Source organism: Engystomops pustulosus, chromosome 10 (genome assembly GCF_040894005.1).
Source record: "Engystomops pustulosus chromosome 10, aEngPut4.maternal, whole genome shotgun sequence".
Classification (NCBI taxonomy): Eukaryota; Metazoa; Chordata; class Amphibia; order Anura; family Leptodactylidae; genus Engystomops; species Engystomops pustulosus.
The window spans coordinates 68,491,799-68,508,002 of NC_092420.1; the positions used below are offsets into that span (position 1 = coordinate 68,491,799).

At 42.1% G+C, this 16,204-nt stretch overlaps 1 protein-coding gene and 1 long non-coding RNA gene across 4 annotated transcripts in view; one reads left to right on the plus strand and one right to left on the minus strand.

The window, feature by feature from the left end:
* Positions 1–14,660, minus strand: part of LOC140105067 (uncharacterized) — a 90,153-nt gene extending 75,493 nt beyond the window's left edge. The window contains exon 1 of one of the 3 annotated variants that reach the window (XR_011850485.1): positions 14,379–14,660. Coding sequence is in view for 2 of the 3 variants with exons in the window: in XM_072128958.1 (XP_071985059.1) it covers positions 14,379–14,536 (158 nt within the window). In the remaining variant the exon portion in view is untranslated. Of the gene's footprint in view, positions 1–1,316; positions 1,454–14,378 lie in introns of those variants that run through there. The other 2 variants (XM_072128958.1, XM_072128959.1) reach the window with 2 other exon arrangements.
* LOC140104023 (uncharacterized) lies at positions 3,591–5,489 on the plus strand. Its single transcript, XR_011850229.1, has 2 exons — positions 3,591–3,691; positions 5,266–5,489. It is a non-coding gene; the product is annotated as an uncharacterized lncRNA (long non-coding RNA).
* Positions 14,661–16,204: the final 1,544 nt, after the last annotated feature.

Consider the following 16,204-nt stretch of genomic DNA (forward strand, 5'->3'; position numbering starts at 1 on the left):
CTGTTTCCTGTCCATTTCCGTGGTGTTTCCATCCTTTTCTGAGGTTCCCAGGTGTTTGGCCAAGCTTCCCTGTGCAGAGCCTTGGTCCCCTTGAAAAATGCTCGAGTCTCCCATTGACTTCAATGGGGCTCGTTATTCGAGACGAGCACTCGAGCATCGGGAAAAGTTCGTCTCGAATAACGAGTACCCGAGCATTTTAGTACTCGCTCATCTCTAGCAGGGACGTTGCATATCCAGCGCCATATGAAAAGCTAAGAGTATGTTTGTATTCCGCAACCATGAAGACAAAAATGTGTACAGATTTTTAGTCAATATTATTTTCTCAGACGTGATATTTTTTTCTCCTGACCAATGATTAAAAAACACAGTTTAGTTTTCCTTATTAAAATATAAATCGAATAGCAAGTGATAAAAAGACCCGAGCATCAGGCTGAAGAACAAAGTAAATGAGCTAAAATGAATCTCATTCTGCATAGAGAAAAATCAGACAGCGAACCAATAGATGAGATGAACCGGAGTCACAAGTGTAAACTCTATTACGGAAAGTCCAAATGAAACACTGATCATATTAGTTTGTAGAATCTAGAAGAAAACCTCCTGCGCTCATGTAAATAATCTATACGGTGCTGCACAGTGTTACCACCGCTAAATTACATTGAGAAGACGAATGCTTCCTCTAATCAGAATGTCAGTGTTCTTTAAGAATATCATTTCTCAGCAGGTTTCTTATTGCATTAATAAATGTTACTTAAAATATTTAACCACTTATGTTATTACTTCTATATTTGACTCCACAACTGATTTATATACATTGGGGCTCATTTACTAAGGGTCTGAACGTCGCATTTTCGGCGGGTTTCCTGAATATTTCTCTTTTGCCCTGAATTGCCCCAGGTTTTTGGCGCACATGATCGGATTGTGGGGCATCGGCGCCGCCTTGCATGCGACAGAAATCGGGGGGCATGGCCGTCGGACAATCCAACAAAATTCGGACAAACCGCGGAATTTAAAAAAGGAAATGTGTCGCAAGATCAAGCACTCACATGGACCAGGAAGAAGCAGGTGAACTCCGGCGGACCTCGGCGCAGCAGCAACGGATGCAAGAACTCGGACGCACGATCTTAGTGAATCACACCGGACCTGAATCCTTGTCGGACAATGCACCGCGGGATCGCGACGGGACCGGGTAAGTAAATCTGCCCCATTGTGTTTTTCATGATATTCTATATTCTATAATTCACAATTCAGATTTAGTCAAAGATGTAGCAAAATAATCTCACGGGTCGGATGGACAATAGAGTTACTACAATACTTACTGATAGTCGCTGACAGCCCTGTGCATGGCTTCAAAACAGTAACATATTCTACAGTATTCGGAGGAGAATACAGGATGTTTGCTTGCGCTGTGAAAGCTCTATAAATAAACCTCTTTATATGTCAGCTTTGCATGTTCTTTGTCGGCAGAGAGGGGTCTGTGCCAACCTTCCTCCTGCTTCAGGACTTTTTTTCGAGAAAGGTTGCCTGAGACTTGCCTGATTTCCATATCAAGTTGATACAAAGCATGCCAAAGGGATGAATTATTTTCTCCGTTATCTGGCAGCCTAAGCAGCGGTTCTTAAAGAAGACTTTTCTCCTAAGATTTCTTTGGTATAAAAAATTCCAATTTAATTCCAAAATAACAAAACTGGAGCATTTTTCATAAAAACTCAACAGGCAGATCTTATATAACAGGAGGTATGAAGAGTAAGGGGTAAGGGAAGGGTAATGTTCACACCCAGTAGTCATTTTATGCATAAATATTTAGGATTGTGCCAGGAGCGGAATTACAAGTTATTGTCCAGGTGGTATAGATTCTGCCATTCTGTGGTAGCAGATTTGCGTTGGTGTTGATCAGGGCACTCCCCTCCCCTTTTGATGGGAATTTTCCATTTTTTAAAAAAATGTTCCATTATTCATAAGTTCTGGGACGCAGTTTTGACCTTAATTCACAGGTTGAGAGACCATTTCCCTGGAGGTGTGATAGGGATTTTTTATGCAGGGCCCCAACAGCCCTCTTGACTTTTGTAAGGTGAGTCCTAATTAACCCTTTCATGATTTAACATAAAAACTAAGACACACGTCAGTCTCTTAGTGTATGTCAAGATCTTCTCTCGTTTAATATCTCAAAATGCATAATATCACAGACAGAAGAGTAATCAAAGGGGCGTGAGTAGTATACTGCAAAACTATTGGTCATCAGCACATTCTGGGAAAAAGTGAATTAATTGTGCTCAGTTCTCAGAGACCTTGTATACAGATAATGTTTATACTAGTTTGCTGAGAAGGATATGATAAGTGGGCTCCAGAATCATAATATTATGCAGCATTGAGGACACACTGGCTTCTCATTAAATGTCAAAGGTTACAGGGCCAAGAAGGGTCTTCTTCAACACTTCTTGAATGTGGACCAATCATTCCCCATCATTGGAGGTCTTGCTCTCCTCCTCTAGTTTGGATTGAGTCCTATGTTTTTTTGTGGTATAACTGGACTGCATGCATTACTACGGGCAGAGAAGCCCACCTGACTCACAGCAGAAGATGGTGGTGATGAGAATTCCTAGACTTTGCCTAATCTCCCTAATCTTCTGTGTTTTTCTTAAATATTTTAGTTTTTTTCTAAACCCTGGTCTCTTTCCTTTGATGCCTTGGTTTCCACCCTTTATTCTTTGTGCTCACCATGTCTTTTATTTTATTACAATGAAGAAAAATTTAAGGTCTTCCGGCACTAGTCTAAAAAAATCTTCAATGTTTTATTAAACAAGTGATTACATACATGCAGATAGGCCGACACATTTTGGGTGAAAAGAAGCCCTTAGTCATAGCATGCTGCTGTCCAATATATTGTGTAATCAGAATTGTGGCCTGGAGTTCTAGGGTTTATAGTCAATGAGTGGCCCCCTCATGACCTACTGTAGGGCATCACTGCCATTGACAATGAAAGGTCACTTCTTGTGTGCTCCACAAGTCCAAGGAAGCCATTCATTAGCCGAAACTTACAGTCATTGCCGAAAACTGGAAGTACAGGACTGAGGGCAAGAAATTAGGATAAACAGATGTGGTCACAAGAGTCCGTTCACTTTGGAGACGCTCAAAAATCAACCACAAGCCCAGATTGAGATCCAGTAACAAGTCTCAAGACAATGTCCCTTTTGGTTTAGACAGCAGTCAGTCAATACATAAACATAGCACAGCACCACTCTTATCTATAGGTTGTATTGGGTACTGCATCTCATTCTAATTTGCTGAGCTCCACTGGGTCCAATGGTCACTTTTCTCCAAATTTTTTAAAATCCCTCTAAAAGAGGAACATACAACATAAAATCAATAGCTACATATAAAATGATTTGTGAGCACAATAAGAAATAATGAATCCCTCCTCCTATCTCTTAAAGGATTATTCTGTGTACGGAGACATATAGTACAACTGGGGGTTGCTCTGGTATTATATACAAATGGTTTTGGTTGCTATGGGAATCAGGAAGTCTTTCTTTATCGCAGCAGTCGGTTCACTTCAGTAAGAAAATCATCTTAAATCTCCGTGCCAAGTGTTTGGCGCGCAGATAACAACCCAACCTGTACACGGAGGGGCTCATGCTGCATACCTGCCATTATACAGGCAGTTATCTAAAGGAAAAATATACAGCAACAATAGGTCAGTATGTTCCTTCTGCCACCATAACATAAAAGAATAAGAATAATAATATGGAAATTATTACATTTACAGAAACAAAATTGCTCTCTTTAACTTCCTAAACAACTATAACAGGATTTTCAGTGTTTTTTGTATTTTCCTGGTACAAATTTTTCATACAAATAACTAAGAATATTTCTAACAGTAATAACAGCAATTACGATAGATATAATAACAGTGCTAGTAATAAGAATTATAATAATATGGAGGTTCTGCATAAAGCTTAAAGGGGAGTACCAACTCCTATTATAATCCTGTCTGTCTCCATTGTGATGTAAATGAGGTGACTGCTGCAAAGAATGCCTCTACAGAATTAGCAAGTATGAAGAATTAATGGATCTGGAGAGAAGGAAGACTAATTTCCTCAATTGATACCAGATGGAAAATAAGGACTTTTTGAGGCCCTACCCAAAATATCAAAGATACAAGCCTAAAAGCTTGTTGGTGTTGACTTATATTATTGTAATTAAGATAAAAATGGCCAATCATAAAAAAAAATATATGATCAATACAATAAAAAGAGAGAAAACGGACAACGTGTTTCACGTCCCAAACTTAGCGCTTCATCAGGTCAGTCCCCAGTTTGGGGCGCGAAACGCGTTGTCCGTTTTCTCTCTTTTTATTGTATTGATCATATATATTTTTTATGATTGTCCATTTTTTATCTTAATTACAACAATAAAAGTCAACACCAACAAGCTTTTAGGCTTGCATCTTTGATATTTTGGGTAGGGCCCGAAAAAGTCCTTATGTTCCATATGGCATCAATTGAGGAAATTAGTCTTCCCTCGCTCCAATTCCATTAATTCTTCATATCTGCAAACCGGAGACATCTCCACTGGCAAGGACATGGCAGCACCCTTATTCTGCACAACAAGCAAAGATGAGCGTAATCACATGCACAGAACCACGAGCACCTTCTAGAAAAAACCATGTTTAAATAATTCAGTCCATTCAGTCTAATTCAGTCAATCTCATGTTTTATCTAGATAATCAACTCTACCTGTTCCTAGATTATAAATCATTGGGGGGGGGGGGGGGTTTATCTTTGGGTTTTTTGTCTGTTTGGCATTGTTTTGGCGCAGCTGTGGTGCAAATGCTGTTTTGCGACTTTCCATTGAGCCAAATGAATTTTGATTTGGTGCATATTTAAGTTTAGACGCATGTTTTGGGGCAAAATGACTCCAGTCGTCCCCTGGCATAGAAATAGGACAAAAACTACTACCAAATTTATCAAGACCAATTGCTACTTAGAGGGGCATGTGCACCAAAAAACAAACATTTTGCGAAAAAAAATTTTATGAGACAAACCAAAAAAAAAAAAGAAATAATACAATGTACATAGACACGCTTGATGAATTCCGATAAAACAAAAATGGAATTGCACATAGACGACCAATTTAAAAACAAATTGTAATGATAAATTCTCCCCAATGTATATTACACAAATGACTTCATAGGTGGTTTTCAGTGCATCAGTGACCATGTTTGTATTGTTTTCTGTGTTGACAGCTTTTTTTTTTTACATGGTTTAGGTAAAATTCTGATGTACATTGTCACATTTTAAGGAAAACCTTATTTGACAAACTGCAAAGCCTGACTGCACTGAGGGCGCAGCTGGATTACCAGGGATCGGAGTGGCTGGATGAAGTTACGGCCTAGCACCAGGAACAGGCCTCGTCCACTTCCATCAGGGCCATCACCGAAATGTAAGAAGAGGGAGAGGCTGTAATATAAAGAAGGGATTCCCCTGGGGTACTCTTGGTGTGTGTGTGATAAAGGATGCTAAAACTCAGAGTTTCTTTAACCCCTTCCCGACGCGCGCCGTACTAGTACGGCGCGCGCCGGGTCCCGGTACATGGAGAGGGCTCGCGGGCCGAGCCCTCTCCATAGCCGGTAAGTCTTTGCTGCATATTGCAGCAAAGGCTTACCGGCAACACCCGCGATCGGTGCTAGCACCGATCGCGGGTGCTTTCACGGAGATCGCCGCCGGCAATGCTGCCGGAGGCTCCAAAAAGATGGCGCCGCATGGGCGCCATCTTGCCGTGGATCACCGCTCCCCGATGACGTCACGGGGAGCGGTGATCCGTTGCCATGACAGCTTCGGGTCTCACGAAGGCAGTCTCGTTTTAACCCATTCATTACAATGTGCTATCAGCACATTGTAATGAATGAGGAGTAAAATCCCCATATACTGCCATATTGCAGTATGGCAGCATATGGTAGGATCGATCAGACAACTTAGGGTTAAAGTACCCTAGGGAGTCTGAAAAATAGTAAAAGTAAAAGTAAAAAAAAGTTTAAAAAAAAAAAATTATAATAAAAAAACCTAAAAATTCAAATCACCCCCCTTTCCCTAGAACTGATATTAATATTAATAAACAGTAAAAATCATAAACACATTAGGTATCGCCGCGTCCGAAAATGTCCGATCTATCAAAATATAATTACGGTTTTTCACTGCGTTTAACCTCGTAACGGAAAATAGCGTCCAAAGTCAAAAATGACATTTTTTTGCCATTTTGGAAAATATAAAAAAATTTATAAAAAGTGATCAAAAGGTTGCACAGTCCTAAAAATGATAGCAATGAAAACGACATCAAAAGTCGCAAAAAATGACACCACCCACAGCTCCGTACACCAAAGTATGAAAAAGTTATTGCCGCCAGAAGTTGGCAAAATCAAAAAAAAAATTTTGTACAGGAGGTTTTAATTTTTTTAAATGTATGAAAACATTATAAAACCTATACAAATTTGGTATCCACGTGATCGTACCGACCCAAAGAATAAATTAGACATGTCATTTGTGGCACACAGTGAAAGCTGTAAAATCCAAGCCCACATGAAAGTGTTGCAAATGTGTTTTTTCACCATTTTCACTGCATTTGTAATTTTTTTCCCGCTTCCCAGTACGCGCCATGGAATATTGAATACCGTCACTGCAAAGTGCAATTTGTTACGCAGAAAATAAGCCATAACACAGCTCTTTATGTGGAAAAATAAAAAAGTTATAGATTTTTGAAGGTGGGGAGTGAAAAATGGAAGTGAAAAAACTAAAAAAGGCCAAGTCGTGAAGGGGTTAATGGCACAGAACATAAGCAGGTAACAGGCTTTAACTGTCCTTCCTGCAGGCACACACAAGGCAATGAATTGGTTGGCTGTGGTTATGATTCCACTGTGGAGAACTAATTTAGTAGCACCTCAGCCTTGATCCAGAAGTTAGTAGGCTGGAAACAGGAGCCAGGTTGGCTCTGCTACTTCTGCAGCAAGCTAGGAGCATGGATGTATCTCTCTGTTGGTATCTCAAGAGTGAGACTGACCCATAGCCTTTGACAGAGCCTTCCAATGTCCAGAAAGTTCTGGAATATTCTGAACCTTCCAACTAATCTGAAACCTGGGGTTCTACAGGAAAGTTACATTAACTTCAGACATAACATAATAGATAGCACACTAACATCTTAGATGTAAACGCTCCTTTTGGACAGTAAATGGCAGCAAAGGATTCCACTTGGAAAGCTATATTCTTGGATAGCTTTATACCCAGGGGGAAATCACAGCCTTAAATGTGATGTAGGCTTAAAGAGAACCACTACCATTTTTTTGTCAAGGAGTTGAACAGCTTCTAGATCATGTTTCTTTCACAGCCCAGTGTGATAACCAAAAGTTTGTAAGTCAGAAAAAAAAAATTACACCAAAAAGCATAATTCAACTTTAAATCTTTATTTAGTTCACAAATGAGAGAAAACATGAGAGTGTGGTGGCATCATCCAGAAAATCAACTTTGAAGTGAGATGTAAATTGCTTTTAGAAAATCAGGGGCGGAGAGTTTAACACTGAAGTCCAGCTCTGCTTGCCATAAAATGCCCCCTTCACTGTATTTAATGGTTCTGCGTCCAGGGACATCATTGATCTGATTTCCTGAAGTCTACTAGATGATGCCATCACATGGGAGGAGGTGTTCAGAGGCACAGAGAGCTTGACTTCAATGTTAAACTCTCCGCCTACTTGACTTAAAAAAAAACAATTTACATCTCACTTCAAAGTTGATTTACTGGATGATGCCGCCACACTAGGCCATGGAAGAAACATCATCTAGAAACTGCTCAGCTGCTTGACAACATACCTGTAGGGGTTTATTAAGTCAATTTCTGATGACAGGTTCCTTTTAAAGGTGCTGAATTGAGTGATGACCCATTTTTCAGGACATTACAACACCCATACCTGCCAGTCCGCACACAATAGAAGTGACATACATTGGGGCACATTTACTAAGGATGTGGGAAACTGCAGTAAAAATGCTCTGCCTGTGTATAGTGCACCTGTAACTTTAGCCTACGACAGACTGTGCACGGTCCGATTGAGTGCCGGAACAGCCCCTAATTTATGTCGCATGGAGGCTTGTGTAGCTGCGCCTCAATATGGTCACATGTGACACAAATGTGGCGCGGACACTTCTTCAGTTTGCACCTAAAAGAAAGTGAAAGTCCAACAGCAAACTGGCGCATGGCCCTTATCTGCTTTTTGGGGAAAATGAAGCTAGAATTTGTCAACGTCTTGATCATCTTTTAAATATTTCCTGACCAGTATGAATACAGCAACAGATCATCTAAAATTTACTGTGCTCTATCTCCAGCCTCTCGTTGGGTGTCCTATAAAGATAAATGAAGCGTTGACTGATCTGCACTCCCCTAATATCATAGAAAGACCAAAAAAAAGACCATTATTCCAATGACAACTACTGTGTAGCATGGGCTGTGTATGGACAACTGTGGAATTATAGAATTATTATGTAGACTTGTTTATGACCTAGTAGAGAGACTGGAAACCATGGTTGACAAAGGTCAGTTTACTTTATCTCCAAGTTACAAATCTATATGAGGGCTAAACATTTCCGTAGGAGCTATTATGTGCTATTTGAAGCAAGATACTCTTGTCTGAATTGCAATACTTATGAAGGGCAGGGCATTGAAAGTCCAATTGCCTCTGGGAACAAAATACCTATATCAAATGGCCAACACATGTCCCCAGCTAATGGTTTCTTTCAGTGCACTAAATTCCAGTCTACGAGAGGGATGGTCTTTTATCTCTAAATCTTTAGGGTTAGACTCGAGAAGAGAGTACAATAAGTATATATAAGGTTTCCTCGAAAGAAACAATATCTCCCCTTTCAGTATATTGTTTAATACTTAAAGGACATCTACCACCACATTTAGGGGTGGTAGATTGTCCCCAAACGTATTCTTCTACGTCTTCTATACAGAAATATGCACTTATAAACTTTATGCAAATGAGCCAGAGGTGCTCACTGTTCGGAACCTAATATATGCACGCGCCCTCATCTCTATTCATCTTCAGCACTGGTGGGGAGCGCTGCAGACAGCTGGTGGCGTCACACGGCTGTCTGCTAATCTCATGGGAGCTACCTTCCATGCGCAGCCAGCGACAGAAAAGTGCGGCTGCACAAATAAAACGCTACTTCGTCTGCGGCCACGCGCCAGCTCTTCTCTCTCGCTGACTGAGCATGGAAGGTAGTTCCCACGCATGCGCAAGATTAGCTGTGTGACATCACCGGCTATCTGCAGCATTTCCTGCCGGCGCCAAAGATGAGGGGGATTTGCATATAATAGGTTTCGATGGAACCAGGAGGCGCTTGGGTAGCCAAACGGCGAGTGCCTCATTTGCATAAAGTTTATAAGTGCATATTTCTGTATAGAAGACAGCGCATGACAGCAGCGGTGCCCCGTCACCCCTAAGGTAACGAGCAAAGGTTTGGGGCAGTCTACCACACCTAAATGTGGTGTTAGATGTCCTTTAAATTTTTACTAATAAGCAAGGTGTGTTACAGGGGCCGTCCAAATCAAAGTGTTTTTTTTATTTGCCTGTAAACTAACTCTCTTCTTTATCTAGTCTCAGATCCAATGGTGGGTTTCTATATGGGTCCTGGGTCTCTGTGATTGTTGGTCGGTACGTGACCCCTTCAGCAAATCAGTGACTCAGTGGTTGAAGACACTAATTGGGCAAACGGTTAGTGATTGGGCAAAGACCTGCTCTGCGGTGGCCAGCACAGGAATTGCATATCAGCTCCTATTCAAGTCTCAAAGCATGCTTACAACCCTCTCCCAAAATATTATTACAGTATGTCAATTTCTTAAGGGGATATTACATTATGTCATGTCAATATAATCATCATATGGTCAGATCAAAGGAGGAATGATGCTGACAGCCTTTAGATACATCAATGACTAGAGAAAACAGAACCTCAAGCTCAGAGAATTTTTCAAGAATGGTGTTTTAAAATTCTGCAGCCAATGTTCTGCTGTCTGATTCTGCTTAATAGGCTCTGGCTGCTTAGTTGATACAGGTCCAATCTTCACCAAGTCGTGCCTGTTTAGACCAGTTCTGACATGAAGCAGATTTAAGTGTTCACAACCCTGCCAACCTCGTTCTACGTCCAGACACTCCAAAAGTTTTGTGTCGGGCAAAAACTGCTCCAAACTGGCGGGGATGGGTAGACTTACATGCCTTCTCTGAGCTAAAAAAAACATTAAGAGGGAATCAAAACAGAATGAGGCACATTTACTTACCCGGTCCAGTCGCGATCCAGCGGGGCGTTTTCCGACAGGATTGGGGTCTGCCAGGATTCACCTGCTTCTTCCCGGTGTAAGTGCTGATCTTGCGACACAAATTATTTTTTAAATTCCACGTTTTTTCCGAATCCGTCGAGTTGTCCGACGGCCACGCCCCCCAATTTCTGTCTCGTGAAATCTGGCGCCACAATCCTGGGGCAATTTCAGGGCAAATCGGAAAACTGAGCCCCATTATGTGTATTGGGTCTATGTATGTAATGAAGAAATTAGATAGTAAACGGATCCCCTTAAAGTTTATAAAACATTGATAGATAATATGCATTTGCGTCCTTTGAGGTGAAGAACTTTCTATAAAAAATCTTTCAGTCTAGTTTCTGATATTTCAATTTCTTTCTTAAAGACGAGGTGTCAGCAGGTCCCTACAGATACTCTACATGTTATGATTGCACTGTAGACCTCTTTCCAGCATTTGGCTGTCTTTGTATGCACCGATTCCCTCTCGTCACACGTAAACCCATGCTGACTAGATGTGCTCTTCACTTGTTGTAACTACTGGGTGTCAGACATCTCTCTGCAATCTCACTCCTACACACAAGATGATAATACAGCAGTGACTTGTGGATCTAAAAAGCAATTTTTATAAAGTGGAGAGGAGCACATCACCCTTAATGACACATTTGTAACCTACGGACACTTTCATGCCATCGTAACTGGACGCATACAATTTGCAAACCAGTTTGTCTTCCGTTTGTATCGTAGAAGTACAGTCATTGTGCTGAAGATGTATTGTTAAGGAAAATAGTGAGTGATTATTACAATGAACGTGTCAGGCTTCTGGGGTAGTGAACCCTCTAGACCACCGTGGACGATGACACAAGCTGACACCTGGGACCGGAATCTAAGTGGCATCCAGTTTTTACCAGAGCCCGCCGCAAAGGGGATTGGACTTGCTGCGTTGTGATACCACCAGGTCATTCCACAGGTGCGACTTGTCAGCAGTGGCAGCCAAGGTCGAAGTACAGAGTCGGCAGTCAATAACGTGATCTGGGACAGGCTGGAGGTCAAGACAGGCGGCAAAGGTTCGGGGTCAGAGACAGAGTAGAGGTCAGGGACGGGGTCACAAATGGAGGTCAATACACAGGTCACAGATAACATTTTTCTCAAAGGCATAAAGCATAAATAGAATGCTGGGTAAGGCACGCTAGCCCTTTTAATATTGTGAAGCCGACGCGCGTTGCCGCGGAGCGTGGCACATGGAGGGACACGGGTGAGCCCGCAACCCGAGACAGTACGGTATAGACTACATATGGCCATAAAGAGGCCCTGCCACAAGTTCAATACACATATTTTTTCTAAATACGCATGAAAGAGAAGAGCCTTCTACCTATCCTTATGTGCCGCATTATCTGGTCCCTGAATATATAGACATAGTTTAGTGTGGTGATCGGCCCACCTTGGTGGTGATGACCTCGGCCCAAAATTCTGGCGCACAGTTTAGACCATCTAAAAGTAGGTCTAAAGTAGGAACCGACAGTCTTATACTGCACCAGAATTCATCATGACCGTGATAAATCTGGTCAATCTAAGACACATTGTTAAATCCCCCCCAATGCGTTTCAGGGACTCAGCTGTGAAAGACACAGAAGTTTAAGGAGAAAAACTTCATTGCATTATTTTGGCATTTTCTTATGTTGCATTTAAAAATCATCTCATACACAAATACAAGACCCAATATTCTTATAATCTCAGTTTTCAAACATTAGTTCATTTTATGTTGAGTTCTCATAATCCAATTAACTTCTACGAAGAGCTTCCGCCGTGTTTAATAAGATACTGCTGTTTTAGGTATCACTGAGGATTAGCATATTAAATGGAGGATCTGCTGGAAACGGCTCAGCAGATAATAATGTGATAGACAATATGAAAAATGACATTTGCTCTAAAGAATAATTATGGATGAGTGGATCCGAATGGAAAAGTTTGGATTTGTACTGAATTTTGGAGATTTAGGTCCTGCACCCAAACTTTATTTGAAGTTCAGGTCCGGCTCAACCACGCCGCTGTATACCCTGGTGGGTTGACAGCATGTTTTATGTATGTGCTAAGTGAATATGTTGGGAAAGCACCTGACATATACGCTTAGCGTATGCATTGACAAATAGTGGCAGATAGAGGCATAGTTGTTTCCTCCGTCTGGCAACAATTCCTCCATACACCAAAAAAAGCAGGATGGAAAGACATCTTTCCATCCTGCAGCCTGCGCCTGAGTGACGAATGCGTTCAGCAGAGGCAAGACACAGTTATGGATAGTGGATGCAACATATTGGGGCTCATTTACTAAGGGCTCCGCGGCCGCACTTTCGTCGGGTTTCCAGAATTTTTCTGTTTTGCACCGAAATCCAACGCGATCGGATTTCGGTGAAATTGTGCCGGCTTTCACGCGACAGAAGTCGGGGTACATGGCCGTCGGACAATCTGACAGATTCGGAAAAACCGCGGAATTTAAAAAACGGAATGTGTCGCAAGATCAAGCACTCACATGCACCGGCGGACCTCAACCCAGCAGCGACACCTACTGGATATCGGACGCACGAGGTTTGTGAATCCTGGCAGAGTCCGAAACCTTATTGGACAACACGCCTGGACCGGGTATATAAATGAGCCCCATTGCATCTCACCCCACAGCCTCGCCGAGTGTATACATCACTTGGCAGGAGGGAGGACCCAGTGATGTCACTGTCTATATTAGTACAGTGAGATCACTGGGGGAACACCCCGTTCATTGGCAGCAGCCAATCCCCGGTTGCTGCCAATGTACGCTCCTCATCCTGCATTCAGGGGAGGGGGGGTACCTGGTCAAAGTGTCCCACTGTATAGGCATACAGTGGGATACATCTGTGCCAATACGTTGTAAGGACAAGTCGGAATCCTCCTGACATGTGCTTACAGCGTATGGCAATGAACGTGGTGTGAATCCAGCCTAAATCTCGTGATCGGTGCCCGACACTGATTGTGGGCATTAACTGTTTAAATGCTGCCAGTAAAGTCAATTAAAGACATTTAAATTGATCTGGTGCATGCAAACTGGAATTTAAATGTTCCCATTTGTGCCAGCAGTGATCACGGGTGTTACTGGGGGCGTGGTCCTGGTCCAGGTTCGATATCAGAACCCGGCCCAAACAGGATTTTTAAGTTTGGGTCCGGCTGAACATGGTCAGACTGGAACTTAATTGGGTCCACTCATCCCTAAAGATAATGTAACTTCTCCAATTCAGACCTTCACAAGAATCACCTCTCCTGTCCTTTTTAGTTATATATGCTATGCAAACTGTGGAGAATTTTCCAGAATTCTATTATTACATTTTAAAAATGTAATTGACAATTGGGCAATACTAGTTTAAGACGCGTCTCTACACAGAACTGTACCTGTGAATTTTGCGTGCACAAGCAAAGAGCTTGCGGCCCAGCTGACATTGGCGCTGCAAAGACATGCAGGCAAAAGACCGTCAAGTGCCTCGCAGTGCATGCGCCGCACAATAAACGTGCCCAATAGAAGACGATGCAGCCTTCAGTTAGCCGCAGATTGTGTTGCTAGCTCACGGCTATAAGCATGAGGCCTTACTCTGCCCGATCAGCAATCATATTTTCAGATTCTATATGCACACACCCCACACACGATGCGTTACCCTTTGGGAAGAATTGTTAATTTATGGGAGCTACAATAGAGAAAGCGAAAGGTTCCATATTATTTTATGCATCCATTAAGTTCCCACTAACTATCCTTTTTGTTTTAGCAGTGACTTAGGGAGTAGGCCTTCATCCTTCCCGGGGGTCACAGCTTCTCTAAATAAAGAAAATCTTTGACAACTTTGTATGTAATGAGGAGACACCCTATTGTAATATTGGACATCTTTCACCCTAAAATCTTAGGGGCTTGGTAATTCTAGACAGAAGATAAATATTGTTTCCTGGCCAATCTGGTGTCTATAAAGCCTTCTTCATGTATAGTTGAGCAGGTAGATGAAGGCCATACAGCATGAGCTGTCCCTGTAAGATCTCACCTGTTTGCCGGCTGCCTGGACGTCCTCCTCTGAGTTTTCAGCATTTCTTCGCCCTGTCTTGCCCTGGATGTCCAGTGCCTCTCGCCTAGTGTGGCAGAGCAGCGGAGATCAGGTTCTGTCCTCGTGCTCAGGTAACACTCTTCCTGGTAGCTAAGCATTTATGGTGAAAGCTTCCCTTAGACTATGCAGTATTATACGACAGGTAAACAAAAGCTGATTATAGAGATCCCTCAATACGCTAAGTCTACTGATGACAGAGACTGCAGAGACTGTGCAGTCACCGTGCGCTCCCCACATAATCCTATAGATGTCATATTCTATAAGGACAAACAGGTTTTTTGTTGGCTGTGATGTATAGTACAAGTCATGTTTACACAGGCATTAAAATACCGTATGGGACTTAACACTAATGAATGGCAGATACAGTTTGAACTTTGTCCTTAGAAATGCCCCTGTTTTATCATGCTTGATTTTGGTAGTAGAGTTTCTTTAACCCCTTAATGTCACGTGAGCCCGATTCATAAACAGCAGATGTTAGCTGCATTGGTGGGGTTGTAAATTTACAGAATACAAGGCAGTCCCCGGGTTATGTACAAGATAGGGTCCATAGGTTTGTTCTTTAGTTGAATTGGTATGTAAGTTGAAACTGTATATTTTATAATTGTAGATCAAGACCAAATTTTTTTTTTGCCCCTGTGACAATTGGAGTTTAAAATTTTTTTGCAGTAATGGGACCAAGGATTATCAATAAAGCTTAATTACAGACACCTTACAGCTGATCATTGCAGTCTTTGACTATAGTAACATCCAGAGAGCTTTACCAGAGGTCATAGGGGGCAGAGGGGTCCGTGTTTAACTAGGGGTCATCTGTAAGTCAGGTGTCTCTAAGGGGGCGTAACTTTAGGGGGTGCAGAGGTTGCGATCACACCTGGGCCCAAGAAGTTTAGGGAGCCCTTATGGTGTCACTTTGCCATATGAGAAGACTATTACTATAAACCATACTCTATAATCGGGGGCCTGGCACAGACTTTGCACTGGGGCCCACCAGCTTCTAGTTTCGCCACTGCCCACGTGATAATACTGCTTAGGGTTAAGGTACCCTAGGGAGTCTAGAAATACAGTAAATTAAAAAAAATGGAAAAAAGTTATAAAAAAACAAAATTCAAATCACCCCCTTTCCCCAAAACTGATATGAAAATAAATAAATAATAAAAATCATAAACATTTTAAGTATCGCTGGGTCCCAAAATGTACGATCTATCGATGTATAAAAACAGTTATTTCCGGTGGTGAACCCCATAATGGAAAATAGCGGCCAAATGAGCAGTCCACAAAATGGTAGCAATAAAAATGTCAGCATGTACCTAAAAAAAAAATTGCACCTCTCACAGCTCCATACGCCAAAGTATGAAAAATGTTTTAACCAAAATATGCCAAAATGAAAGGAACAGAGCTGTGGGAAGAATACAGACATAGCCATGGGTGCAACTACCATGGTAGCAGCCACAGCAGCTGCTTTCTGTCCCCGGTACCAGGGCATTGGGTGTGTATATTCAGTGTGTGTATGTGTGTGTGTGCTTTGTATATACTATGGGGCAGATTTACTTACCCGGCCCATTCGCGATCCAGCGGCGCGTTCCTTGCGCTGGATTCGGGTCCGGACGGGATTTATTAAGGCAGTTCCTCCGCCGTCCACCAGGTGCACTGAAGAGCATCGGAACGCACTGGAATACACCGAGCCGGGCTGAGTGAAGGTAAGTGCAATTTTCACTACACAATTTTTTTTTTTTTAATGCGGCGTTTTTTCCTAATTCGTCGGGTTTTCG